General features: G+C 50.6%; 10 protein-coding genes across 10 annotated transcripts; 5 read left to right on the forward strand and 5 right to left on the reverse strand.

Annotated features, from left to right (window-relative positions):
* Nucleotides 1–2,424: 2,424 nt before the first annotated feature.
* On the forward strand, nt 2,425–3,557 carry BDZ99DRAFT_479365 (acid phosphatase precursor; the record flags this gene model as incomplete). Its single annotated transcript, XM_033722230.1, has 3 exons — nt 2,425–2,572; nt 2,628–2,674; nt 2,736–3,557. 3 exons carry the CDS (start codon nt 2,425–2,427, stop codon nt 3,555–3,557), a joined length of 1,017 nt encoding a protein of 338 aa, XP_033573972.1.
* Nucleotides 3,558–4,330: 773 nt separating this feature from the next.
* BDZ99DRAFT_538040 (uncharacterized protein) lies at nt 4,331–6,558 on the reverse strand (the record flags this gene model as incomplete). The annotated part of the gene is made up of 3 exons (XM_033726628.1): nt 4,331–5,196; nt 5,379–5,440; nt 5,558–6,558. 3 exons carry the CDS (start codon nt 6,556–6,558, stop codon nt 4,433–4,435), a joined length of 1,827 nt encoding a protein of 608 aa, XP_033573973.1. The 3' UTR covers nt 4,331–4,432.
* A 1,281-nt stretch (nt 6,559–7,839) lies between these two features.
* On the forward strand, nt 7,840–9,295 carry BDZ99DRAFT_89905 (uncharacterized protein). Its single transcript, XM_033729005.1, has one exon. It carries the CDS (start codon nt 8,189–8,191, stop codon nt 9,146–9,148), a length of 960 nt encoding a protein of 319 aa, XP_033573974.1. The 5' UTR covers nt 7,840–8,188; the 3' UTR covers nt 9,149–9,295.
* Nucleotide 9,296: 1 nt separating this feature from the next.
* Nucleotides 9,297–10,355, forward strand: BDZ99DRAFT_89863 (uncharacterized protein). Its single transcript, XM_033729004.1, has one exon. The coding sequence runs from the start codon at nt 9,428–9,430 to the stop codon at nt 10,016–10,018; it is 591 nt and encodes a 196-aa protein (XP_033573975.1). The 5' UTR covers nt 9,297–9,427; the 3' UTR covers nt 10,019–10,355.
* A 1-nt stretch (nt 10,356) lies between these two features.
* On the forward strand, nt 10,357–11,106 carry BDZ99DRAFT_89911 (uncharacterized protein). The gene has a single exon (XM_033729006.1). It carries the CDS (start codon nt 10,533–10,535, stop codon nt 10,980–10,982), a length of 450 nt encoding a protein of 149 aa, XP_033573976.1. The 5' UTR covers nt 10,357–10,532; the 3' UTR covers nt 10,983–11,106.
* Nucleotides 11,107–11,233: 127 nt separating this feature from the next.
* BDZ99DRAFT_523558 (uncharacterized protein) lies at nt 11,234–12,658 on the reverse strand (the record flags this gene model as incomplete). The annotated part of the gene is made up of 1 exon (XM_033725811.1): nt 11,234–12,658. One exon carries the CDS (start codon nt 12,656–12,658, stop codon nt 11,234–11,236), a length of 1,425 nt encoding a protein of 474 aa, XP_033573977.1.
* Nucleotides 12,659–13,267: 609 nt separating this feature from the next.
* On the reverse strand, nt 13,268–15,944 carry BDZ99DRAFT_510594 (sulfate permease; the record flags this gene model as incomplete). The annotated part of the gene is made up of 5 exons (XM_033724481.1): nt 13,268–13,855; nt 13,929–14,800; nt 14,880–15,429; nt 15,485–15,630; nt 15,677–15,944. 5 exons carry the CDS (start codon nt 15,942–15,944, stop codon nt 13,268–13,270), a joined length of 2,424 nt encoding a protein of 807 aa, XP_033573978.1.
* Nucleotides 15,945–17,924: 1,980 nt separating this feature from the next.
* Nucleotides 17,925–19,879, reverse strand: BDZ99DRAFT_448711 (uncharacterized protein; the record flags this gene model as incomplete). The annotated part of the gene is made up of 7 exons (XM_033718076.1): nt 17,925–18,528; nt 18,582–18,766; nt 18,837–19,149; nt 19,201–19,310; nt 19,363–19,491; nt 19,543–19,571; nt 19,633–19,879. The coding sequence occupies 7 exons, from the start codon at nt 19,877–19,879 to the stop codon at nt 18,138–18,140; spliced, it is 1,404 nt and encodes a 467-aa protein (XP_033573979.1). The 3' UTR covers nt 17,925–18,137.
* Nucleotides 19,880–21,815: 1,936 nt separating this feature from the next.
* BDZ99DRAFT_422378 (putative oxalate decarboxylase oxdC) lies at nt 21,816–23,307 on the forward strand (the record flags this gene model as incomplete). The annotated part of the gene is made up of 5 exons (XM_033716981.1): nt 21,816–21,870; nt 21,934–22,169; nt 22,221–22,763; nt 22,816–22,936; nt 22,990–23,307. Coding segments are annotated over 5 exons (1,152 nt in total), but the record flags the coding sequence as incomplete, so codon positions are not given.
* Nucleotides 23,308–23,869: 562 nt separating this feature from the next.
* BDZ99DRAFT_393747 (carbonic anhydrase) lies at nt 23,870–24,503 on the reverse strand (the record flags this gene model as incomplete). The annotated part of the gene is made up of 4 exons (XM_033715855.1): nt 23,870–23,999; nt 24,063–24,174; nt 24,250–24,360; nt 24,413–24,503. The coding sequence occupies 4 exons, from the start codon at nt 24,501–24,503 to the stop codon at nt 23,870–23,872; spliced, it is 444 nt and encodes a 147-aa protein (XP_033573981.1).
* Between the last annotated feature and the right edge of the window lie 925 nt (nt 24,504–25,428).

Here is a 25,428-nt window from a genome sequence, read left to right on the forward strand (position 1 = left end):
AGAAAGCAATTACCGCCACTGACCGTAACCTAGAAGTGTCAGTCAGCTTTCAGGTCCTCTTAGCCTAGTATCTTACTTGCTAGAAGCTGGCTGTCGCCAGACCCCTCGCTATAAGGGCGAGACACTTGAGGTCATTGCGATGAGCATGAAGAAGGATGATTTGGTAGAGCTGCTTCGGATATACCCACTAGATCATGGCAAGTCTTTCTCATGACATGAATTTTAGAATGTCTAAAAGTGCTAAGACAAATAAGGAGACGACAACGCAACGATTGAGAAGAACGATGAGAAAGAAGTTGAAAGAGAAGACAGAGAAGAGGAAGGGCAGTTCAAAGAAAACGCAGAGGAACAGGCTGAAGAGGTGGATAATAAGACTTATGTGGAATTTGATGAGCAGAAAATTCCGATTTCCTTGCACTGACTCGGACAATACAGCTTGACGACTTGGAGGGCTTTGAAGAAATCTACAAGGTCGGAAGACATAACCCGTTATTTCCCAGCACCTGCGAGGTCTTTCTGGACGCATTGAATCGCCGGAAGCTCAGAATCTCCAAGTGGTTGATTGACTCGAGCTGCTTACTACAGGAAAAAGTAGGCTGGAACGGGCCTTAGAGAGGATTCAGCGCTGTTTATATCGCGATGCAGCATAAGGTCGTGTCTCTCCAATTTTTAAGCCAGCTCTTGGAACAGGACGAGCACTAGAACTGGAAGTCCTCTCCTCTAAGTCCTCTCCATGTTGCGGTAGAATACAGCAATACGGTCGGGTTTAACTGTTTCTTGAAATACTACGCATGTAGATGCGGAGGACTGGTGAAACCCGAAGATGCAGAACTAGGAACGCATCTTTCGCCCCAGATTGTGGACTAACCGCTGGAGATCAACCAAAGCAACGAGGATCAATACACCAATATGTCTAGCGCAGGTTGGCTAAACGTTCCGGCAGGAGCAACTCCTTTAGCTTTTGCTGCATTTAATTGCAATTCCGAGGCTGTAGACCTGTTGTTGAAATTTGGAGCAGACCCCAATAGTAAAGACAGCGAGCTGTGCACGCCGCTATATTATGCTTGCTGGGGAAGCGGGAATCTCTACATTATCAACCTCTTACTGCAATCCGGAGCGAAATCTAACGTCTAGGACAGGTGGGGACGTTCACCATTGATGAATGCTGCAGATGTGGGACATGTTGAAGCAGTCGAGGAATTACTGAGGTGTGGTGCGGCGTGAATTGAGCTTCAGGGTAGTGATGGCCGAACTTTCAACCAAAGATGTCAGGGAGTAGCGGTGAGGGCTACGGCAGGCACGTGTCACCTCTTGTAGATAGCCTCACCTTCCTCCAGACCTCTCTCCCCCCTATATCATCATCTCCTAATACATCACGTACACGGCATACGGCTCTTTGTTCTGTGACAAAAGACCAAACTCAACAATACTCTTCCACTTCCAAAATTCGTATACCATCATCCGGTCTAGAGACGAAATATCTCTCAAAATTGATGACCTAGTAATACGGCCGCTGCTTGGTTTCAGGCTGTTGGATATGCAAAAGGCTTTACATCACGTGACAGCAATGAGCGGAGCTGCTGAATCCCAGAACGATTTGACAAATGATGATGGCGATGACGATATTGCAATCGCCCTGCTGAATCGGCACGACATGTACACAGAGGACGACTGCAATAGGGATATATAGAAAGGGCCGGCTATACGCTCAGGTACAAAAGCGGGAACGAACTCACTCGATACATGGGAACATAAACATCGTTCACTCACGAACGAGGTTCACCCACCTCCGAGGATTAGAGGAGTGTGCCGTAAGCAGATTTGGTCACGCTTAGAAGAATGTGGACTAGCGGATCGGCCCCCAAATCCTCACCAATCCTCGGAGGTAGGTGAATCTCGTTCGGGAGAACATGTTACAATATTCTCTGAGGATACTTGCCAAATTGGAAGCCTCCAAGACTGCAAGAAATGGTTCCGGATATCGGAGCCCTACCAGTTCCTAGATAGCCCACTAGGCGCCGGCGAGGCCCGAGAGGCTGGAAGACGCATGCACAGTCGACTGGGCGACGGCAATCTCACCAAATGACGTCGGCTACTCCACCAAAACACCTTCCGCATCAGCTCCTAGCACGTCGCCCGCACCCCGACATCAACCACTGTTCCTTGCGTGCCTTATCACACGCCCAGCTTGGACGATGCGATTGGGGAAGGAGAACATGTCTCTCCGCGAGCTTGGAGACCCCGTTCCTGGACCGGCGGCCATGGCGCCGGGAATATTCCCCAGCTTCCGGACGAAGCTACCCTGGCCGCGAGCGTAGCAAGGTGCTGTATTTTCATTTAAGACCTCTCCCCGCAGCTGTTGATCCGCGCGAGTTTCTTCTGTCATGTCAATTGCGCGTGTGAAACTTCCTTCTCAGTCTCACGATGCTTTTCTCCTCTTCAATTGCCCTCGCGGCACTGTCGTTGGCATCGGTCGCCAATGGACTGAGCATCCTCATGAGCAATGATGATGGTTTTGGGAGTGGGAACCTCCGGGAGCTGTACAAGATTCTGAAGGCCGATGGACATGATGGTAATACAGCTCTGAAATACATGTTCTCTTAATAGCAATCTAATTGCCATAATAGTATGGATTGTCGCTCCAGCCACTGACCAGAGCGGCCAGGGTGGTCGAGTGAGTTTCAATCCAACACTGGAGTCTATCAGACCAAGATCGCATCACTAACATCCAGCAGTCCGACTTCAGCAAATTCGCGAACCTCACCGCACCCTCCGAGTTCAACCTTATCCCCGCCGGAGCTCCTGCAATCGGCCCAGACCCAATCGACAACCAGATCTGGTACTACAACGGCACGCCAGCTGCCTGCGTTTTCGTCGCTCTTGACTACGTCCTACCACGCTACGGCTCCTTCAAGACCCCCGACCTCGTCGTCTCCGGTCCCAACTTCGGTACCAACCTCGGCCCCTTCCTGTACACCCTCTCCGGCACCATGGGTGCCACCTACGCCGCAGTAGGTCGTAGCATCCCGGGCATCGCGTTCAGCGGTAGCAACCCCTCAGTCCCCTACTTCAACGTCACGAACTCCACCAACCAGGCCACCTGGACCGCCGCAGTCTCCGCCAGGGTCATCAAGTCCTTCATCGAGGCCACCCCCAAGGGCCAGGCCATCTTCCCCCTCGGCTACGGCGCAAACGTCAACATCCCGCCCCTCAACGCCTCCTACACCAACCCGCCGATCTTCAAGACGCGGTTGACCGGCAACGCGGACATAGACCTCGCGGCGTGGAACGAGACGACTAAGACGTTCCACTATGCGAACCTGGAGCCGCAAGCTGCCGGTATCAACTCGTGTATTAATGGCGACTGTAGTTTGCCTGGAGAGACGTATGTGGTTGAGGGAGGTGGGGTCAGTGTGTCGATCTTTACGGTGGACTATGATGCGCCGCTGAATCCATATACGACGATGGTGTATAACAAGTTGGATGGGATTGTCGCGAATGCGACGACGCCGTCACGGAGGAAATTCAAGAGGAGCTCGGTGTACACACATCCGTAAAGGGGAGGTGTTCTTGCGAAAGCGGAGCTGGTTAGGCACGTGATAATGACGGGGAGAGGGCATGAACTTACGAGTAAAGATAAATGTATACGAATACTCTTCGAGTTCAAGAACAGCTTTGCAATTGTCAACTTACATTAAGGTCCTGTAAGTCACGTGACTGAGAATCACGTGACTATAACTAAAGACTTGACGCGTTTGGTATGGCTTTGATGCGTTGGGTAAGAAATCATCGGTTCATGAATCTAGAGAGCTTTTGCTCTTCCATGCCATACCTTCCCCTACATTAGTTAGTGTTACATGCGTCAAGTTGGTCATTAGGTTTCGCGACCATGTGACGACACGTCGATGGTCGACCGGGAGACCAATTTCGTACTACCAACAGCTAGGCAGTCGTTAAGCTCTATTTTTCCCACTTCTGCTTTATCCCTCTTTCCTTTTGCAAGCTCTACTCCCACATACTACCCCTCATCCCAGCCATCGTGGCAGAGAGCGGACATCGGATGATGAGGCCAAGTACAACAGCGAGGCGTGGAAGGATGTCTTGAGCCATCTAGAGAAGGAGTTCAGGAGGACCATAGGAAGCGAGCAAAGGACGATAGTGCCAATCATTGCAAGATTGGTTAGATAGCTGGGATGAGAACTGGACGGAGTGGAGACGTGTCGGCCCATTTAGGAACAGGTTTAGGATTACTATAGGGAAACTATCCGTACTGTCATTTCTGTCTCACGTCAACGGATAGATCATAGGGCGGGAACAACGAGGCCGGCAGGTTAAGATGATAGCAAACCGCGTCATAAATGATCAGACTCCGTTTCTAATCGATACGTGTGGCGTGTTGCTGTGCGACGAAGACAACTGACATTATATCCACTCATGGGGCCCACCCAGCCTGGCGGCACTGGCTCAGTTCTCCTTCAAGGATAATTTTAAGCCCCGGTTGCGTCTCCTCCGACGCGTAATTTTGCCATGGAGGACCGCCGTCTGTGAAGTCATCTAGTAATTCATCCCAAAACGCCTCGTTTGGTTCGTCCTCATGCAGAGCATTCAATGAAAGAGAATCTTCGGGTCTTGAGTCGACTTGGTGTGAAGGTCCACTCTCATGTCCAGCCAAGGTTTGAAGATTCAGGAAGGAGTCGGAAGGTTCAAAAGAATAATTTTCTCTCGTAGTTGGATCATGTAAGAAGGCTGACAGATCGGAGTCGCCCATTGTGTCCAAAGGATTCGGGAAGTCAGGCCACGCAGTATCAGGTAGTATGTTTAGATCCACTGAGACTTGAGGAGGTACGAACCCTAAGCTCTGGGCAGGAGCTTCTAGGTGGTGCGTCGGACGAGTTGGTAGATGCTCTGACATGGAAACTGGAGCATCGGGTGCAACATCAGCATTATTCACGTTGGAGTTAACCTCGTCGCGAATGAAGGTAGCGATAAGTTCTTCGATTCCTACACGTATAGCTTGTTCGATCTGATCTCTAATCTTTGGCTCGAAGTGTTCTTCGAGTTGCCGTCTGACAATCACCGGAAGCTGTTGCCGACCGTATGCTTGAAAGCGCGCGGCTAAGGACAAAGGAGTTGACGTTTCGTTCGAGTCGGCTTCCGTATCGTACTCGTAAACTAGACTCATGTTAGCGACAACCTCTATAGTTCATCGGTTCATCGCATGGACTAGAAGAAAGACACTCACAGGGAGAAGGCATTGTATCGTCATGTGGAAATAGGATGCGGTATACCTCCTTCCATCGGCAGACCTCCGAGCGACCTAACAGCCCTTTCCTACTTTTGAGTTGCTTATACTGTTCTGGCCCGATGCCATCCAGTACCTGATTCGGCTGGAGCTGTCCTAGCTGGCACCCTTGCAATTCTCTTTGGTGTGTATTCAAATCTGTTTCAGTCTTAAAGTTGCGGGAACATCGCCGACATTGATGTATGATGTGATTTCGATACAAGTGCATTCTGGAAAGGATCAGCATAAGTTATCTGAAGTCAAGGGAGTGCTTACTTCATGCGAGCCACAGTAGGGAAGCCTGGACCACTGCAAGAGCTGCATTGGTTGTGTTTACTAGGGTTACGCTTGAAGTACGGGCAAGCCAGCTTCCGATCTGACGTGTCTCCAGTAGCTGGAAAACCGGTATTTGGTTTGGGCCGTTTATGGCCTTCGTCTTGATCATCGTCAGGCGATTCCGAGCCATCATGCCCCAGGTTACGTTTCCGCTGCCCGCGTCCCGATCCTCGACCTGATATCCAGCTAACTTCGGGGCCAGTACTTGGTGTTGAGCTTGGCCCATAGCTATCATCTCCACCCGTACAAGTGATAAGACCACGCGCAAGGTCAAAATCGAAATGTAGATTGTTCATGATATGATTGACTACACGTCGAGTGTGTTGAGAGATCCTGCGGCCGATGGAAGCAATGCTCTCTGGGCTGGAATAGGGGCTCGTAGAAGCAGGTTGTTCGCTGTCAGTATCGGAATCAGTGAAGACTACTGCGACACTGCTTTTTGGGGACTCGTGAGCCATTGGAGTACCGATCGGATTACGGGGAACAGGAAAGTTTGCCGCAGACGAAGAGCGTTCGGCATCGGTTGTGGTACTCTTCTCAGGTTCGCCAGAGGAATGATGCTCGACCTGAATCTGTCCTTTGGAAGTACGGAAAGCGAGCTCAGTTGACTGCTTTAGTGACTGCGGAAGAAGAGTTGAAACATCTTTATCTTGGTAACCCGCTGTGTCAACAGGTGACTTTGGAGGAGGAAACAGGGTCGACACATCTTTTCCATGATAAGTAGTAGATGGCGAACTAGTCGGCACGACGGTGTCTGGCGTTGCGATGACTGAGTAAGTCGACACAGGATGCTGGCGAATTATAGAGGGTGTAGCCCCATTGCATCTCAAGTGCCCGCACATAGGACATCCAATATTAATCTCACTGAGTGGCCCATCGAAGCAGTTACAACAGTACCAAACGAAGTAAGGTTTTCCAGGTTCGTAACTACAGCCAGACATTGTCCTATAGTAGGTGAGTTGGGCCTTCAGCGACTTCGATGGCTTCGATACTTACTAATATTCGTTCGTCTTGCCCACGCGCAGTAGAGAACGTGACTTCAGCAGGTGTGGAGTCTTGAAGTACTTAGGTCGTGATTTATGGAGCAAGAAGATTATAGTGGACTTGAAATGTAATGTTGAAGTATGTAGCGAATGGCATTTATTCATTCGAATGGGATAAACTGAAAACAGCTCGAACATTTTGAAGATAAGGATTGAAGGACTTTATGAGACGGCACGACGCTCAGTTGAGCGTAACATCCCTGTAAATCGCGAGAAACGCCACAGATCGCCGACAGGCCAATTGGCCAGTTCATTGGTCGGGGCCTGGCCGTACCTGGGTACCTGAAGTGCGGGCCCAATCAAGCCGAGCAGTACGCAACCTGTCATTAGCATTTCCATCGGATTTCGCTCGGGAATGGCTATTGTCTTTTCTGGGCTAAATGTACCTGTTCCTGCTGCGCGCATAGTCCAAAGGCCAGCAACGTAAGAACTGCAAGGCTATCGACCTATGCAGGGCGAGATCACTGATCGGAGACTGATAGAGCATGATATTATGGTCTCTATTTTTGTTTTGGAAGGCTGCACACCTGCCTCTTATCAGGCAGCACGTCCGACGCCCCGCACTGCCGATATGTGCATGTCCGATGTACTGAAAGTTGTCTCTGTCCAAGTGAGCCCATAGCACGTCTTACACGCCACGACTGTAAGGATGTCCCAAGCTTATTATGTCTTCCCGTTTGTAGGGTCATCAGGGACGATGATATGAGGTCTTCAAGGAGTTATCGTGCGTGCCGCATAACGTCTCATTCGGTATCTATCGATGGATATCGCGAAAGGCGCGGGAGGGGATTTTCAGGGTTCATCTGGCGTTATAAAACGATAAGACTTTGAATTGAGATGCTATATATCACTGGTCCTGTTCTTCGCCGCCATGTTCGCATTTGTTCAGACAAGATGACAACCGATATGAAGACAGGCTGAGCTTACCATGACATAGATCCGCTTTCCCTAGTACAATCCCTAAAGCCAAAATGGTGTAGAAGGCTTAACCCCTTCCGTAGGTTGTTAACGTGTTGCGGATTGTTCTACAGCATCCTAATATTTAAGTGACTTCACATTGCAGAGAGCGAATACTCGTGCTTTTTTTATCGTGTCATCTCCTGTTTGGAAATTACCACGTCTTAGGGAAGTCTGCGCCATGGAAATCATCGACGCACATTGCAGAGGCCTAATATTCCAGATTGATGGTTGCAACGAATGTCGAAGAGGCCGTGGAGACCTGAGATACCGCGTCGTCGGGACGGAAAAACCAACACCGATGCCTTACTTCACTTCGAGGTCTTCCAACTAACCGTCTTACTCCAAATAGTCGGGTCCTCGCACGACTTGAGCTCCTGTATCCCAAACACACGGATCCGGATCTATTTTAGATGACTTTACTGCGGCGCTGATGGCAACCTAACCTCGCTCTTGAATAGCACAGCCTCCTAGACGCTAGGGACGGAGTATTAATTAGGCATCAGCATCTCTCTCTAGAGTCCCAACTTTACATCTCCGTTTTCGCTCTTCCCCCATCACTTTTAGCACAATGAAGCTCAGAAACCGGGATGTTCCCGAATCGACCGACGTGTCCGACTCCACCCCAAAAAAGATATCTCCCTTCCCCTTTTATGGCGAATGGAAAGGACATACAATTCCTCATCTCACCACCTACCATTCGATCGCATCCTCCCTCAGGCCAGGAAAACCAGTGATCTACCTTGCTGGCGATTCATCCTTGGACAACAAATTCTGGGTCCCTGGCTCTGGCCCAGGTGGCGATCCCTTGCCCGTGGAGGTTCCTGAAATCTACTATTCCATTCTTGATCGACCTAAACCTAAGCCGGATGTTGCGTTCTGGATGAACCACTATCTAGGCGACCAAGCCACTGTCATTAACACGTCTATCGAAGCATCGATGCTCCGGGAACGCCAGTCCGGGTTATTGCCGCAAGACGAATTCATTCGCGATCACATCACCGCGAACGATGTCCTTGTCGTGTCCGTCGGCGGCAACGACATCGCACTCAGCCCGACAGTATCGACCGCACTGCGCATGCTACAACTTGCGTGGCTGTCTTCGCGATCTTCTCTCGAGCGCGGCAACGCGTGGTCCCTCGGTTACTTTAGGCAGTTGTTCGGCACTCAGATTCAAGCATACGTTGAAAAGCTCGTGGAAAGGCAGAAACCCCGTGCTGTCATTATATGCATGATCTACTTCCCGCTTGAACAAGAGTTCAGTTCCCAAAATAGTTGGGCGGATCGACAGCTGAAGTTGCTCGGCTACAGCAAAGACCCAAAACAGCTCCAGGCCGGGATTAGGAGCATTTTTGAGACTGCGATGAAACAAATTCGAGTTGAGGGTACGGGAATCATACCCTGCGCGCTGTATGAGGTTATGGATGGAAAGAACGCCGACGATTACACCGAGAGGGTGGAGCCGAGCGTGCAAGGTGGTAGAAAAATGGCTGAGCTATTGAAGAGAAAGCTTGATTCTGTGGTGGCATAATGACTTGAATCCATGGCTGTGGCCGTAACTATACCATATTTATCCGAGGTCGACCACGGTTCGTGGAATATTCATTGGATGCACGCAGCCCACGTGGTACCTTGAATAGAACAGAATCAGATTGGACATGCCCAAATCCAGAATAATCATCAAAGATCTCAAGGTCTAAGACAAAATATCGTGCGATCCTTCCGTGTCCCTTCCCCCCACCCTCTTCGAAATTCAGACTCGTCAGAGTCGTCGCTGCGAAGACATCAAATCACCACAGAGTTTCAAGAGATGTGTGGAAACAACCAAGCAGTTCCGGTGTGTACGAAGGCTGATACCATAGCAGCGCACCACGCAACAGCTTTACAGTCCAGAGCTATACTCGCCGACCGCAATCCGCAATCCTACTACGACTGTCACCCCCCAGCTGTATCGATCGCCAGTATGCAGAAGCCTACCATAAGAAGAGCTCGTTCTCTTGAGGAGCCTACCAACCTTGTGAAAGACGGCTTCAAGATGGCCAGCTCGATTCTCGCCGTGATCTTCGTACCCGTCTTCGTCACCCTCTCCATCGGAGCGGTTCTGTATCCTGGCTTCTGGTACTTTAACAATTCTCTTAAGAGGCTTGGTTTTAAGATCGACAACCGCGATGGACATGTCATGTGTTTGTACATTAGTACCGGACTGGCGCTGATATTTGGGGGATTTTTGGTGCCAATCTACTGGAAGCTTGACCACATACCTGGCTTCCTAGAGCTGGAAGGCGCCATTTTGCGGACTGTCATTGCTTGGAACATTGTTTTTGCAGTCGTTTTTGGATTGGCTAGAGGGGTGATTGAGTTGGTGTTTCAGGTGCGAATGAAGGAGCAAGAGGAGGTTTAGTCCTCTGGTATCTCATCATAGATGTCCGTGATCTTCCTGCCACTACTTGTATAATTTCGACATTTCGGGGCGATGGATCGCACTTCCAACCTGTGTACACTCCTCTGCCGCTGCTTAGGTGGGCGCCGTGAATTTATAAGCTGTTCAGAAGCTGAATTTGCATCTGGTTCGGAGCTCTAAAACTACCACGAAGCGCCCCAATGAGTGGCGGGAAAGTGCGTGGATGTTTGACGGTGGAACCGCTTGCTTCTACGACCTAGCCGAAACATGGTTACTCGACGTCGACCACGGGTCGTTGGTCATATGAGGCGAAGTATATGAGCTGAATACGTAAGATCAAGTATATCACCCAAGGTTCAGAAGTCTCCAGATTCATATATCTGTGCGGTGTCCCTCTGCTGCGCTCGCCTCGAAACCTTCCCATCCACAAACCAGCAGCTTCATCTCAACTCATCGTCAGCAACATCAACCCTACACGTCGTCGCTGTCATTGCGTTTCTTATCCCCAGGAAAGATGCAGAACTCTACCGCCGCCCAATCCTATCCTGAGTCTACCAGCTTCTTCGATGAGGGCTTTGTGATAACGGCCTGGGCTCTTGTCGCGATCTTCATCACCCTGTTACTATTGCCTCTTAACGTCCCTACGTGGTGCTATATACGGAGTCTCCACAAAAGGATAAAGAAGACCGGAAAATGGGACGATATTATCGTGGAGACGTTTGAATCTTTCTGCTGCATCGCTGTGTGCGTGCTAATATCTACGGCCTACATCATCGCATTTGCGTTCAGATGGGATAAGGATTATTTTGCTTCGCCGCCTTCGATGCTAGAGGTCCTTGGGCTAGCTTTTCAGATGGTCATTTCACTGAACATCGCGTCGGCTATTGTGTTTGGACTGTTTTGGGGGCTGATAGGGTTGGCCGAGAGATTTCAGGCATCGCCGAAAAAGTATGAGGAGGTTTAGGACATAAGTTTACGTACACTTGGATAGAACGGTCCGAGGTGCCTCGATGCATTTTCAAAAGCCCCAACTGAATCCTTCGCACGACTTGTAAGCTCGCTAGGCCACCTCAGATATTGTCAGATATTTGTACTCACAAGTCATGATAGTATTCTTTTTTCGGGGGTCTGGTTGTATTAGACCTTCCCCCGCAGAGTATCATTTCGACGACCCTGTTATCTCTCTTGGCCAGCCCAAATGAAATGGCCTACCACTCAAAAGATCCACTGGAGCGAGTGTCCTGTACCACTACCACTGCTGCCCCAAACTTCCGCCGCTTCCTTAGTGTCAAGATAAACTAAATACGGGATCCTTATCAACGGATCTTCCACCCTTCCCGGACCCCTTCCATGACCGTCATTCAATAGCGGAGACTCCAAATGACCATACAACCCCACCGGTTCGACGACCATCGGTGTTCCGTGCGGAACTATCATCCAGACATACCTATCCAGCCAAAGCCAGGTTCCACTCGGGTACCAAGGAAAATCCTTCGGGGGCCGGTAAATAATCGGATTCTGATCATACTCCCATGATATACAGTCCAGACTAATTGTCTTCACCACCCTTCCTCTTCCATTTTGACTTTCCCTCCACTCTTCTTGTTCCAACCTCGTTCGCCTCTCCACTGACAAGCACCGCTTCCGCACCGCAAACTCGAACTTCGCCACATACTCCTTCTCCAACTCAACCTGATGATGCGTCCGCTCCCGCCAATCCCGCCACACCTCATCCCTCACCAAATTCGGCCTCCTCTCACTCCACCACTGCCTCCAAAACACGTCCGCACCCGCATGCAACACCCACCAATTCAACCACGAGCACCCATTCGAGATATTACTAATCTCCGCCTGCCAATTATGGCCCCCCTCCTCCCCCTCCTCCTCCTCCCCCTCCATCCCCTTCCCCTCCTCTTCCCCGGGCCTCCCATACGGCCTAAACACCCACAGCAACAACCGCCACACAAATACATAATCCTCACACTCGGCATCTGCCAGCCCCTTCACCAACCTCACCCGCTCCTTCAACACCACCTCCTCCCGCCGCCGCACCGCGTCCAGATACGCATCACTCCCCTTCCAGTACGCGCCCGAAAACACGCGCGACGCCGCGTGCTCCTTGCACGCCTGGTACGGGCACGCGACGAGCATCCCCAGCCGGTTGCACCGCACCGCGGCTCCGAGTTTCGATAACCGCCCAGCGGCGTGCGGCGGCGCGGCGTACGCGCGCGCGGAGACGAGGTGCAGGCGCTGCAGCACGCGCCAGCCATTCGCGACGCGGCGGCGCCAGTGGCGCGCGAGGGCGTGCGGGGCGGTCGAGGGGATGCCGTAGGGGAAGCCGGCGGTGAGGTAGGGGTAGCGGCGCAGCTTGTCCTTGTCAAGGGCGATGGCGGCGAGCTGGGCAGGGATAAGGGATTTGAGCCAGCGGAGGGAGGGGGTGGGGTGGGTGGGCGAGTGGGTGAGGAGGAGGGGGCAGTTGGGGAATGTGTGGTGGGCGACGTGGGGCGCGATGGCAGTGATGTAGGTGTCGATGACGGCGAGGGTGCTTTGGGAGGTTAGGCGCAAGGCGAAGAGGTCGTTGAGGCGGATGTTTTGGAGGATGGGGATTAGGATGTCGTCCGGGAGGTCGGAGAGGATCATTGTTAGGTGCTTGGGTGTTTGTGGTCGGTATAGAGATCGTATTGCGGTTATTGAGAGGGTGTGATTAGGCGGTATTTTGAAGCTGAGGCCGGAACTGAAGCTGAGATAATATAAAGCAGTGCAAAGATCAAGAATATGACCCGGAAACGGCGAGATCTTATGCTATACGGATGTTATGTGACCACAAGCATGGATAGAGTCTTATCGGTGGCATGATCTGGGTTATCTGAGAGGAATGAAAAGTTTCAGCTGCAGGACTCGCTATGATATACACCATGCCTAACCTTCCAAGGTTACCCCACAATACACACGTGCGGGCCCTGCATTACCTGTCATTGGGGGGACAAAGCAAGCCACAATTCTATGCATTGTCTGGACCTTTGACTTGGCTCGACTGGGCAATCCATGGCGAGCCTTGACTTCGCGCGACGAGACCTGGTAATTTGTGGTTCATGTCACGTGAAGATCATATGACGCGTCGTTTGGCTTTTACCACTTTGATCATACATCGGCCGTCTCCTGTGGAGATCTATCAAGCAATGAAGATGTTAGCTGCATAAATTCAGCAACAGTATCAGACTGACACTCTCAGTTCCGCACATACATGGCTTAAGCCTTCAACTCTGCCTGAATAGCAACCTTCTCTGCACTGCTCACCGAGCTCGTAGTTGCCAGTCTCGACTCTGCTGCCGCAATCGCACTATCAACAGCTGCCACAACATCTATATGGAAGAAGGGGCGATTCTTCCCGAGGACAGTCGTAACTTTCTCCGGGAAGCTCTTCTCTCCCCTTCCTACGCCCGGAACTGCGCTTTGGATCTCGTCTCCGCCATGTTCCTCATCTCTCAACTTCGGATCACTAGACCTCACCGCAGTGTCACCGATCGCAGCGAAGCTGTATACAGGATTCCAGGGGGCCCGGTTTCGGCTACGATCAGTGGAGAGATACCCGAAGCCGGCGGCAGTGAGAGCGCGCTTGGTCCACCGGTTCGTGATGGATGCGAAGTGCCATTCAACCTCCTCGGGAGCGGCGTAGCGGTCTAGCTGGTTACGAACGTCGACGAGACCTTGAACAGAGGTCGTGTCGACGTTGTTGACAGAGGAGAAATCGAGAACCACGGCGCGAAGGAAAGGTCTATCATCATTGAGGTTGATGGGCTTGCCACGGCGGGGGCCAGGGTCGTTCCAGGGACGATCCTATCGCTTGTCAGTGAACTGAACAGCCGGAAAGTACTGGTTGGACGCCCATGGGACATGGCTGAGAACTTACACCAATTTTATCATGTCTGGCTAACTTGGTAGGTCTTGCCGAAGCTTGGATGTGGGCGGTAAGTGCATCGAGGTATTGAGCCTGGTTGATGTACGTGAAGCCTTCACTGTAACGATAGACGAAGATGCCAGGGTAGGGGCTCTGCACTGCGATCTGTGGGTTGGAGCCATCTTGGTGCGTGACGGGCAAATACACTTCCCGAACGATGTTGGTGGTCTCTCCTATAGGGCCCTGCGACTCTGATACCCCGCCATCCCTTCGATAGACTGCATCGGCGCTTGCCGGATAGATATTGACCTTTCCAAGGAAAGTACCCTTTGTCTTAGCCAGGCGGTAGAGGAGGAGTGCAGCGGATGCGCAAATCGTGAGGTATATCCCGTTCTCGATGTTGGTGAAGATGGTGAGCAAGACACCTGCGAAGAAGATAACAACTTCCAATGGAGACGTTTCCCAGAATTGGTAAACAACCTTTGGCGGTGTGATCAAATCGCCAACAGCATGAATAATCAAGCCCGCTAGACTACTGCTTGGGATGTAGAAGAAGACACTGGTCAATGCGTAGATTGCCAGTAGCACAATAGCGGCAGTGAAGAGACCGGCAAGAGGTGTGCGCACTCCGGCTTTCGATTTGATCGCTGTACGCGAGAAGGACCCGGTTGCAGGATATGCGCCGAGGAAGGGGCCGAGAATGTTTGTGAACCCCACGGCCACGAGCTCCTGGGATGGGTTGATGACGTAGTTGTTGATGCGACCAAAGGACTTGGAAATGGCGATGTGCTCGAGAATTAGCACAATGATGGTGACGGGAATGTCAGGTGCAATCAGCGAGAGCACATGAGTAGTGATTACAGGTGCGCCGGCATGCTGGAAGCCTTTGAGGTAGACATTAGCTCTCAGGGAAATGGCAAGAATATGCACGCAACATGGTGGAGTAATTGAGGTATTCTTTACCTCTCGGAACTTTTCCCAGAATCTTGAACTTCGCCTTCTTAGCGTTCCCTTTGACGTGTCTATTGGCGAGCCAGCTGATCAAGATGTAAAGAAGGATCACGAAAGCCATTCGAAGAGTCGACAGGAAGAACCAGAACTTCTTTCGCTGAGGCTGCAGCTTGGTCATCCAACTGCAGAAAATGCGAATTGCGTAGAGCAGGAACAGGGCGGTCAACCCCATTGCGGCGTCCAGCTTAGTAGTTGGGAGAGCTTTCAGAGTGTTAATGATAACTTTGTACGTAGCTTCTCGAGCGTTGATGCCTGAAATTCCAAGCAGATTTGGAACCTGGCCCGCAGCGATACTGATGGCGGCGCCGGTCATGAAGGATGTGATGGCGACCAGAGGAATGAACTCGACGATCCAGCCCCATCTCATTAGACCGATGAAAAGGAGGACTGCACCGGCGATGACGGATAGAGCTCTAGCAATTTGTTCGGCTGGGATATCTGGGTCCTGGTCTTGAACTTTGATGACAATATTCCCAACGATGGTGCTCATAACTGCGACTGTCTAATATTTGTTAGAATGGACGAGATAAACATTCGTTTGAGAAGGGGAAACATACCCCAATTGTAATATCTTTTGAAGTTGCAAAAGCCCAGTAAAGCAAGAAACCGACGAACGAAGTATACAGTCCATATTCCGGGGGGAGTTTAGCTAGAAGCGCGTATGCCATTCCTTGCGGGATCACAACGAAGCCGACAGTTACACCTTTCACTATCAGTAGTGGCTCAAAGGACTTGTTCTCCACACTCACCTGCAATGATATCGCCCAAAAGCCATGTCAAATTGTAGTGGAAGATCCACTTCCAGAAGGGGAACAAAGATATGATGTATCGTTGAGACCCAGCTTTGGTGGGAAGGAAACGCGAAAGCCACTCTCTCGCTGTAGGCTCCCTCTCAAAATAGGTCTCCACAAAAGGAACTGAATCGGCGCCTGAGTTTACTAGGGGATCTTCCTTTCGATAGTCAAGGTCGATGAAGAGGATCTTGGCCAGAAATCGGCTAAAGGGGGTTGGGGCCATCGTTGCAATATTGAGCTGCGCCTGTTACCGGAAACCAGGGACGCGATGAGTACTTATACAAGCAAGTTTTCACTGATTGCCTGGGGAAAACGAAAGACTGGGGGATTGAAACTAAGAGTCCTGCACAAGTGGAAGCGGGAGGGCTGCATTCTAGATGCATGGGGACCATTGTCGGCTTTGCACACGGGCGTGGAGTATCAGGAAAACACCAGCCTGAGTGTCATCACGACCTTGGCGTGGGTATTTGGCGAAGTATTGGTCGCCGAGGACAACGAATTTGAAGTCTATCGTGCGAATCCGATGAAAATATGTGCTTTTTCAGACCAGAAACTGTCAGCCGCTGGCTATGGACTGCAATTATCTTACGATCTGGAACGGGATCTCCTCGTTTTGTCCTTGCGTGCTTGAAGGACAAGACAACTGTCGTCCTTGGAGGCTGGGGACCAAGGGCTTGTGAGTGCTGGGCACGATAGGAGAGAGCAAGAGCCCCATATGAGGCGTCGCTAGATCCATGGCACAGAACGAGCTGTTTAAGACGACTGGGAATATATAGTGATAGATGAGATGAGTACTGAGATGACGGCGCGACCCTTTTACTTGAACTGGAACGGAAAGCTGTATGAAGAGGTGAAGGATGGCGCAGACGAGATAGAGCACAACTGCGTAGAAGTGGCTGGCCGCTTAGCCCGCCATGAAAGAGTTTTGGTGATGGTGGAAGCGTGCTATCACGAACAACTGACGCCATTCTGTCCACCCATGGCGAAAGGGTTGGCAAACTTGGCAGTTGCTTGGCCGGAAATTCCAAGTCAATGCAATAATTTCGTAGCCTTGTCGCTACTATCGTAATGGCATTACTAGAGTTCATACGTTCCTCGCCATTTAGACAGATGTACCCTCGCAATCGACTCAAGAGGCGAGGAACGACGGGTTCCATATACCGTAAACATGTTATCAGAGCTCCTGAAGTATTGAGAGGCAACTAAAGACCCGAAAGAAAAATTAGGAATGATAACAACGACCACAAAAGGCGGTCGCAGAACGCAGAAGCGCATGCTCCGTACATACTCGGCCATCAGTATTGGCTAGTTGTCCCTCGCTGGCGAGAATGATGTAAAGACATGTAAGCCAGACACGAGTTAATACCATCCGTGCATGAGAGGAAGGTGATGATCATTCCCGAGATACCGTGTCGTGCATGAACTCCTTTTCGAAACGCCTGTCAGCATCAAGCAGTCGGGATTCAGCTGTCCCAGCAACCCGGCATTGGTTCTGCGGTGGTTCCTGCATCAGGACCGCACGGCGTATCTTGTAGGACCCATAGTATTTCGGAGTGCTGATTCGCTTCCCGATAACCCTGGCTGCAGTATGCTCTGCCAGTCATAAAAGGTCCACGATCGTCTACCCTGTGCTTGTCCGGCTGCCATTACTCCATCTCAGGGGTACGTACAGCACGTGTATAACTATCGTCGGCGGCGGAGTATAGCTGCAGTAGACAATATTTGGATACCGGACTAGAGTCTGGAGGGTAGTCGTGGGGCAAAGGTGTGTTGAGGATCAGCGCTGGACAGACACAATCAAACATCTACGAATAAGGAGGAGTCTAGACCTAGAATTTGTTTTCTTTTATGTTGGTAGTACCAGTTACATCTAGCAAAGGAGTGATATAGAGGCTTAGTTTCGCGATCAAGGTGTTGCTGTCAGCAATGGACAATTAACACGCGGAAGACTAAAGAGTCGGACCGATTTATATTAAGCACATGATTCCGACTAGTAATCAGTATCACTCTTTCATATTTCCTACTTCCAGTTCTTACCTTCAATGGAGCCACCCTCTTTATCCTCTACATACTGAAAAGCAGACAAGCAATGTGAGCTGATACACCTGCGTAAAATAGTCGTAAGCGCTATAAGATCTCACATGTCAGCAAATAAACAGAAGAATCATTTTACAATTCAAATTCCACAGCAGATACACTTCCAATTTTTATGCGCGAAGAAGCTCCATTCTAACAATACGGCCGAAAATTAAGTAATGAAACATGCAAGCGAGCGTCTTCGTTCCGTATCTTCTAGCCATGCTCCAGAAGCAAACATAAGAAACCACCCAAGCGTGTATTACCTAGTCCAGCCCACAGACTGCCATCTCTACCCATTATCTCTTCTATACCGTGCTATAAACCCAATAGAGTCCGTCTAGTAGTAGATAGGCTTGTTCGGGTCAGTCAGATCAAACACAACAGACGAATGCGGCTTTGCACCACCCCTGTTCGCAAACTCCCTCTGGAAATCAATGGTCCGGTTGAAGCTCAAGGCACCGTTGGGTAGGATATCGATGTACAGCGCCTTGAAGTCAGCCGGGGTGTTGATGACACCGATGTCACCGGTCTGGACGAAGTAGTCGGTGACGACGATGTGCTTCTGATCCGGCGTAACCTTGATGTAGTGGGGGCCGATGGTGGGCTGGTCTTCGTCAGGGTCGTCGAGGCGCTTCACGTTGTTGAGGTCGCTGATATCGAGAGCAGCAATGTGGTTGGCGGTAGTGAGGGTGAGGTAGATGAAGTTACCATCTTGAGTGATGTCGGAGCTGAGAATGGTAATCAGTGGTTAGAAAATGCTGGAGGGCCAGAGAATACATACTAGATGGCGACAGTGTCACGCGCCTTGGGTCCGAGATCATAAAGAAGCTCAGCGGTACCCTTATTGCCTTGCGCGTTGGTGCGGAAGGGGTATATAATCCAAACTTGGCCAAGGTGGACGGCGGTGGCGAGGGCGGCAGATTCGGGGTTGCCTGGGATGAACTTGATATCCTGGATACCTTGGCCCTGATTCGAAGTAAGCATGATGAAGGGATTTGTGTCGGCGATCTGAGTGATTAGGCATCTTGTCACTTACGTTGGGGATGGTGATTGTGCTCAAGATCTTCCTGCTATCCAGATCCCACAGCCTCAAGGTGTCAGCGCGCTGGATGCCTAAAGCAGAGGCTGGCTTCAGAATGGTGACTGGGACGACGAAGTCAGAGGTAAGAATGATCTTCTTGTTCCAGTCAATGCTAAGCCCGTGAGGGGAGAATTGCTCTCCAAGGATGTTCAATGTGCTGTCGACATCTTCGGGCCACTCGTGAATGATGTTGAAGTCGGCATCGGTTTCGATAAGGCGACCTGGAGAAGTTCCGACAGCAGATCCCATGTAGGTGATGAAGAATCCTCTGAATGGCTGTTAGCAAAGATGTTTAGAAGCAATAGCGGTGGAAACCTACCCGTCTGGCTTCGCGCGAATCTCATCGGTGATGGATGCAAGGATACCGCGGTTGCTCTTCTTGAAAGCGGGGCGATATGGGTTCTCGACGTCGAAATAATAGGCAGTGTCCTGAGATAGTCAGTTGGCGTTGAGCTCGAAGTTGGGTTCTGTAAATACAAACCTGCGTCTTCAAAAGCGAGAGAAGACCTCCGCCAACCAAGGTCTTGCCATCGAGTGAAGTTCCGAGGTGATGGGGCGAGTTTCCGCTGGACGGGACGTCGGTGACGTACAAGAGGGTACCAAAGGTATCCTACGGTGTATTAGAGGTTGCTAGTATCAGTGCACGAAAACGAAATCTTACATCATCAAGACTGTAGGTGGCAAGGAAGTCTAAAAGGCGAACCAAGATTAGCCTTGATCAACCAAGTGAGTAGATGATTGGTCCACATACCCTTGTGCTCGTTGTCTCCCGATGCGGTCCAAAAGAAACCAATTTTCTTAGGCCTGATGTTGCTGGGGGTGAAAGGCGGGCTTTCAAGCGGCGGCGTGGGGATTTGCAGAATTGGAAGTGGTGGAGCGTTGGAAGACAGAGGCTCAGTAACGCCAGGGATGGATGGAATTAGAGGAGGTAGAGAAAGTGAAAAGGCAGGGACTGCCAAAGCAGCCGCCAATTGAAGCGTGCTGAGTATTGAAGGCATAGTAGCGAGTAGTGATAGACCAATGATTAGGAAGAGCTGGCAAACAATATCCTCAAAGGGCCTTGTAAAGAAGCTGAAGAGTGCGATGGTATGAGCAAGTTTGAGACAGATAGTAGTATATATACTCTTCGCTGAGTTCCTTGGCTTGGATCGATTGCGACCCTTTCTCTCCTCTCCCGTTGTCGACATCGCGAAGAATGAAACAAAATGACACCAACAAGCCTCATTATTGAAAATCGTCTCCTGAAAGCACCTCGGCGACCTCATGGAGGGAGTCTGAAAGGGAGGTCAACCACTACGGCCCGCTGCTTCACCGTCATCAAACCAACCCGAGCGAAGCGTCAGTTCCTAAAGATATAGCGGCCTATTTCTTTGCAGCCAAGCAGCTCAAACTGGGACCGATCGTCAAAGTAGGATCCAACGTGTCATTTCGTACCCACTTGATTCGGGCTGTTCGCTCTTGGCGCGGGTCTCAAGCATCCATCTTCCAGGTTTCGGACCCAGCGGCATGTTCAGGTGACACTCTCAGAACTCTCTTCGCCACACTAGAGAGGCGCCAAATGGGAAGCAGACCCCTTCTGCCTCTCAAACATACTTCCGATCTGCAACTCGTCGCTTCATCTAGAGTCGTGATGCATGGAGGCTGATGGCAAGGTCCCCGAGACCCCGAGCTGGTTAGGAGCCTAGAGCATTCGACGAACCAGGATCGTCAGGAGGGTTCAGAAGCAACGTTGGCTAGCCGGCGCAAGTATGGTGATCTTTCGGCACTTCACTGCTGAATCTAAGAGCGTGGAACAGGGATCTCATGAGGGAATAGGTGGTGCTTGGCGCGGCTCAAGTAAAGAGAAAACAGGTTAGCGAAGGAAGAATGGAACCCCAATCTGGCGCGTAGGCACTGAAGCACGTACGGAACTGCATAGTCGACGCAGTTAGGTATGTGACTCAATAAGAGCCCTGGAATCGTGAAGTGTTCTCCCCCACACTTCTCAGGGTTTGGGGTTTGCCCCAGACAGGCCCATTCAATAATGCGAACAGAGTTCAGATGACTTCGCCCGCCTCTACCTTGTCGAAATTCGGATCTTCATGGCAAGGAGTCTCTAGAATGTTCAGGGGAGCCGGTCTCCACGCCTTGGCGGAAGGGAGGTAGCGGTGGTGGTGAAGGTTGCCATAAGCATAACCACGGGGCGGACCCTAGGGATCGGCAGCACCCGCCAACGCCTCGAGTTAAGCTTAAACCAGAAGCAATGCCTTTCCCGTCTAGGCATCCAACAATGACGATCGGGCTCGACATCCGTGTGGGGTGTGAGATCTCCAGGGCAGGTGGTGCATCGGTCCAAGCGCGCCAAAGCGGGCACGCGAAGCCCGGTTGCTGGCTTTCCCGCAGAAAGACTCCAGAATGATGGGAATGGTGCCATCGTGGCAATACATTGCACGAATGCTTGAAGAGGTTCGTGCTTCAGGCCGGGATGTTTGTAAGATTTGCAGTGCGCCATTGCACATCGTTCCCGCTTCCAGCGCTGCGGAGGTTGAAGTGCCAAGCATTCGCAATGCTCTCTCACAAAAACACCATTGTTGCATGCGTCTTGGCAACCGCAACGAGACAAAGTCGTCAAAACGCCGCGGGTCACTGGCCGTGCTCTCCCGCATTTCATCTTGCATGGCATCAATTGCATCGGGCCAGCGCGATCGCTCTACATTGGCTTCAATAAACCATCAATGGAATTGGACCAACCCGCGCCACGCCCCATAGATCGTGATTCGCAAGGACCCTGCAGAATGAGCATTGCTTGTCCTGGCTATAAACTGCTCGGCCTGCAGCGTACCTTTGGCGTTCTGCAAGCTTGGAACTGTGCATCAATCCCATCTCTTCACCATGAAGTCGTCAGTCATTCTCAGTCTGCTCACCCCCCTCCTCGTCCATGCCGCTGCCACCCCGGGCTTCTCTCAGGGCGAGCCAATTGACGGAAAGGGCAAGGGTGCTCCCCTCTCAGGTGAGTCAAGTTCGAAGCATTCTAGAGTATCGTGTTGGAGCGTGTGAGACTGACAAGTACAAGGCGGTACCAACAAAGAGCTTGACCTCCAGAACCCTGACAACCTTGGTCAACAAAGCACCGACAACGGCGTCGTACCAAACCTAAAATGGAGCTTCTCTGATTCCAAGACGAGGCTCTTGACTGGTGGCTGGTCGCGCGAGCAAGTCATAACTGACCTGCCCGCCAGCCACGACATCGCTGCTGCCCAGCAACATTTGACCAAAGGTTCCATCCGTGAATTGCACTGGCACAGAGTGGTGAGGGAAAGATTGATTTCTTGAAAATTCGCTTACTGATGGTATTCCAAGGCTGAATGGGGCTACGTGTACGCCGGTTCAGTCATTACCTCCGCGGTGGATGAAGACGGCAACTACCAAGTAGCGAAGCTCGAAGTGGGCGATATCTGGTACTTCCCCAAGGGAGTTGCCCACACGATCCAGGGCCTTGAAGATCAGAATGAGTATCTGCTCGTCTTCGACGACGGAAACTTCGACGCCGTGGGCACCACGTTCAATCTCGACGACTGGATCTCGCACACACCGAAGGATATTTTGGCTAAGAACTTCGGCATCAACGAGACTCTTTTCGCCAATGTTCCTACTCCAAACCCGTACATTCAGAACTCGACTGTGAGCACCCAAAACGTTACCGGGGGTCCAGGAGATACCGAAGCCTTTGGCAACAGTAGCTTCGTCTTCAAGCACACTCAACATTCCGAGGTTCCAGTGCCGGGTAATGGAGGCACGCTACGCATCATCGACTCCAGGAACTTCCCAATCTCCAAGACGATTGCTGCCACGGTCGTTACGCTGAAGCCAAAAGGCCTTCGGGAATTGCATTGGCACCCCAACGTGAGTTTCCTGAACTAGCCTAGCCTCGAATACTTACTTACAAATACTACAGGCGGAAGAGTGGCTTTACTTCCATAAGGGCCATGCCAAGGCAACTGTTTTCATCGGTAACTCCAATGCACGCACCTTCGACTTTAGCGCTGGTGACACTGGCGTCTTCCCCGACAACTCTGGTAGGAATCTTACTCATCGAAGAGAGAGCGCACCTGCTAATCATCAATGATAGGGCATTACATCGAGAATACTTCGGAAACTGAAGACCTGGTCTGGATCGAGATCTACAAGAGCGACCGAGTTGTAGACATTCCACTTACTCAGTGGCTCGCTCTTACTCCTGCCGACATTGTCGCCAGTCTGCTCAAGCTTCCCATTGATGTGGTCGAAGGTTTAAAGAAGGAGAAGCAAATCCTAATTGAAGGGTAATCGAGGAAAATGTGAGACCAAGCATTGTCAAAATGAAGAGGTTGGGCGATGGTCTGATATGTTAATACTTGAGTGGAGTACTTCTATTCTTCTACCCTTTTACTTGCCAATTATTCGATACTCATATATATCCGCTGTACCAAACCTCCAGACGACAAGAGACTATCTTGCCGTGTTGACATTCGCGATGTGACTTGGAAAGTTTCTTGAAATGGATGATTTCCGCGGACAGAAACTGTATTTCTGCACGCACTGAAGAAAACGCGTTTACTTTGAGTTGGACGTGCGAATCCCAAGCTCATTAGACAAGCACCGTCTCGAAGAATGATTAGATTATATTCCTTAGAGACGCGATGACGAACGCGTAGGTACTGCTTTGAAGATGCCGCGATGGATGAGTGATGATGGAAGAGAAGAGCAGACGTCGATGTCAGTTCTAGTAGTTGGGATGTACGGCGTCCGTGCGTAGAGCCCCACAATGAGCACCAGTCACACCGTTGGAGAATGGGAAGGTATAATATTCATACCTATCAAAAGATCAGTATGTGAGGCAATAGACCAACCATTCATGACATTATATTCTCCACTGCTTGTAAACACCAAAAGATAACGCTACATCCATCATATGTTCTGAACACAAGACCCTAAGCTTCTCTCCAACTCCAATTCAACACAGCCCGATATCACAACTCGCTATTTGTTTCGTCTACTACCGAAAGAACGCCAGTACTGATATCATACTTGACTCCAACGATCTGGATGTTCTTCTTAATCAACGGAGATGCCCTCAGAATATTAATGTCTTCCCTGATGCTTTCTTCAATGCTACGGCGAACAGTAAGCACGGAGAATTTCAGATTTCAGAAGAAGACATACGAGCTCGTGATTTCCCCAAATTTAGACGCCTCAATGGATTCCTTCTCCTCCGGTGCAATCTCCACTAACGCCTTCTTGATCTCCGGGTCATGCCAATGGGTCATACCGCAATCTGCGGCGAAATTAGTTTCGATTCGGCATCACAGGCAAACAACGGCCAAGTTCAATGTCTTGACATTGAACATACCAGTATGATGCATCACGACAATCGTCCCTGGAGCCCCTATGGTCTGCAGAACTGCAAGTGTTCTGATAGCATCAAACACTCTTCCGCCAGCATTTCGGACCATTGTGGCCTCTGCCAATCATTAGTCTCAGGTAGAGTATTGCAACTGGATAGTAGGACGTACTCAATGTAGGATCAATGCCGAGGATCTGGTATGGATTCAATCGAGGGTCGGAGCAGGATATGACAACCACGCCGGCACCGCTCGATCGCATGGTCGAGGCCATTTGGACAAGGCCAGGAGGTGCTTGATATGATTGTGCAAACTTGCTGTTCGATTGTAAGCTTCTTCTGCGAGTGTTGAATCGGTTGATTGGGGGCTTGGTGTACCTGTTGCGTGCCAGCATCTCGACGAGAGGACCGGTGACCATTTTGTTCTTTGAGGTTGTAATTTGGTCGGGCGTTGGGGTGGAAGAGTATGATAGTTGTTGACGAGAACGAATTTGAATATGATGTTGATGAGATTGAGAATGAAATCTAGAGGACAAGCGGCCAGTCTTATTTATCAAGGAGCAAGAAGCAATGACGCGCTGGCTCCCAATCATGGCTGTAATGATTTCTGTACGACATGCCGATGATGGCATATATCAACTAGAGGCTCGCTGGTCGGCTAGGAGTAATCAGTCATCACTTGCAGTCTTGTAACGAGACGTTTTGGGCTTCGTATAGCTGTCGGCAGTTCTGCCGATGCGAGGCTGTCCCTATCACGGTGCCGGATTGCGGCAGCCGAGGATTACTATACAGTACCTAGGTACTGCGCACCAGAACTGGCCCACATCAGCAGAACTGTATTTCCTTTATTACTCTAAGGAGCATGACATCAGACACCTTTAATAAATTGCTCAGCAGCTCGTCTACTCTTGGACATATGTCTAAGTTGCACATGCGTTGATTAACCACCTGCTTGAACTCCCTAGCATCTAAACATCAAAACCGATAGACCATGATGCGATAAGGAATTTTGAACACGTGGTTTTAGCATATAGCCTCGAATTTGCGAACGTTCAATTAATGATTGTTCTAGAGGTAAATGAAAGTGCGATTGGTGATGAAAGAGACAGAAATTCACCAACTCGGTCCTCGGAAAAGAGAAGCGCTCGGATCGGTAGATCATCCGCGCCCGGCATCCAGGTCCACCTC

The sequence above is a fragment of the Mytilinidion resinicola genome, assembly GCF_010093595.1.
Source record: "Mytilinidion resinicola strain CBS 304.34 unplaced genomic scaffold BDZ99scaffold_15, whole genome shotgun sequence".
Lineage (NCBI taxonomy): Eukaryota > Fungi > Ascomycota > Dothideomycetes > Mytilinidiales > Mytilinidiaceae > Mytilinidion > Mytilinidion resinicola.

Coding starts and splice junctions, on each gene's coding strand:
- BDZ99DRAFT_89905 (XM_033729005.1), top strand. CDS start 8,189: ATGAAGCTCAGAAACCGGGATGTTCCCGAATCGACCGACGTGTCCGAC.
- BDZ99DRAFT_89863 (XM_033729004.1), top strand. CDS start 9,428: ATGTGTGGAAACAACCAAGCAGTTCCGGTGTGTACGAAGGCTGATACC.
- BDZ99DRAFT_89911 (XM_033729006.1), top strand. CDS start 10,533: ATGCAGAACTCTACCGCCGCCCAATCCTATCCTGAGTCTACCAGCTTC.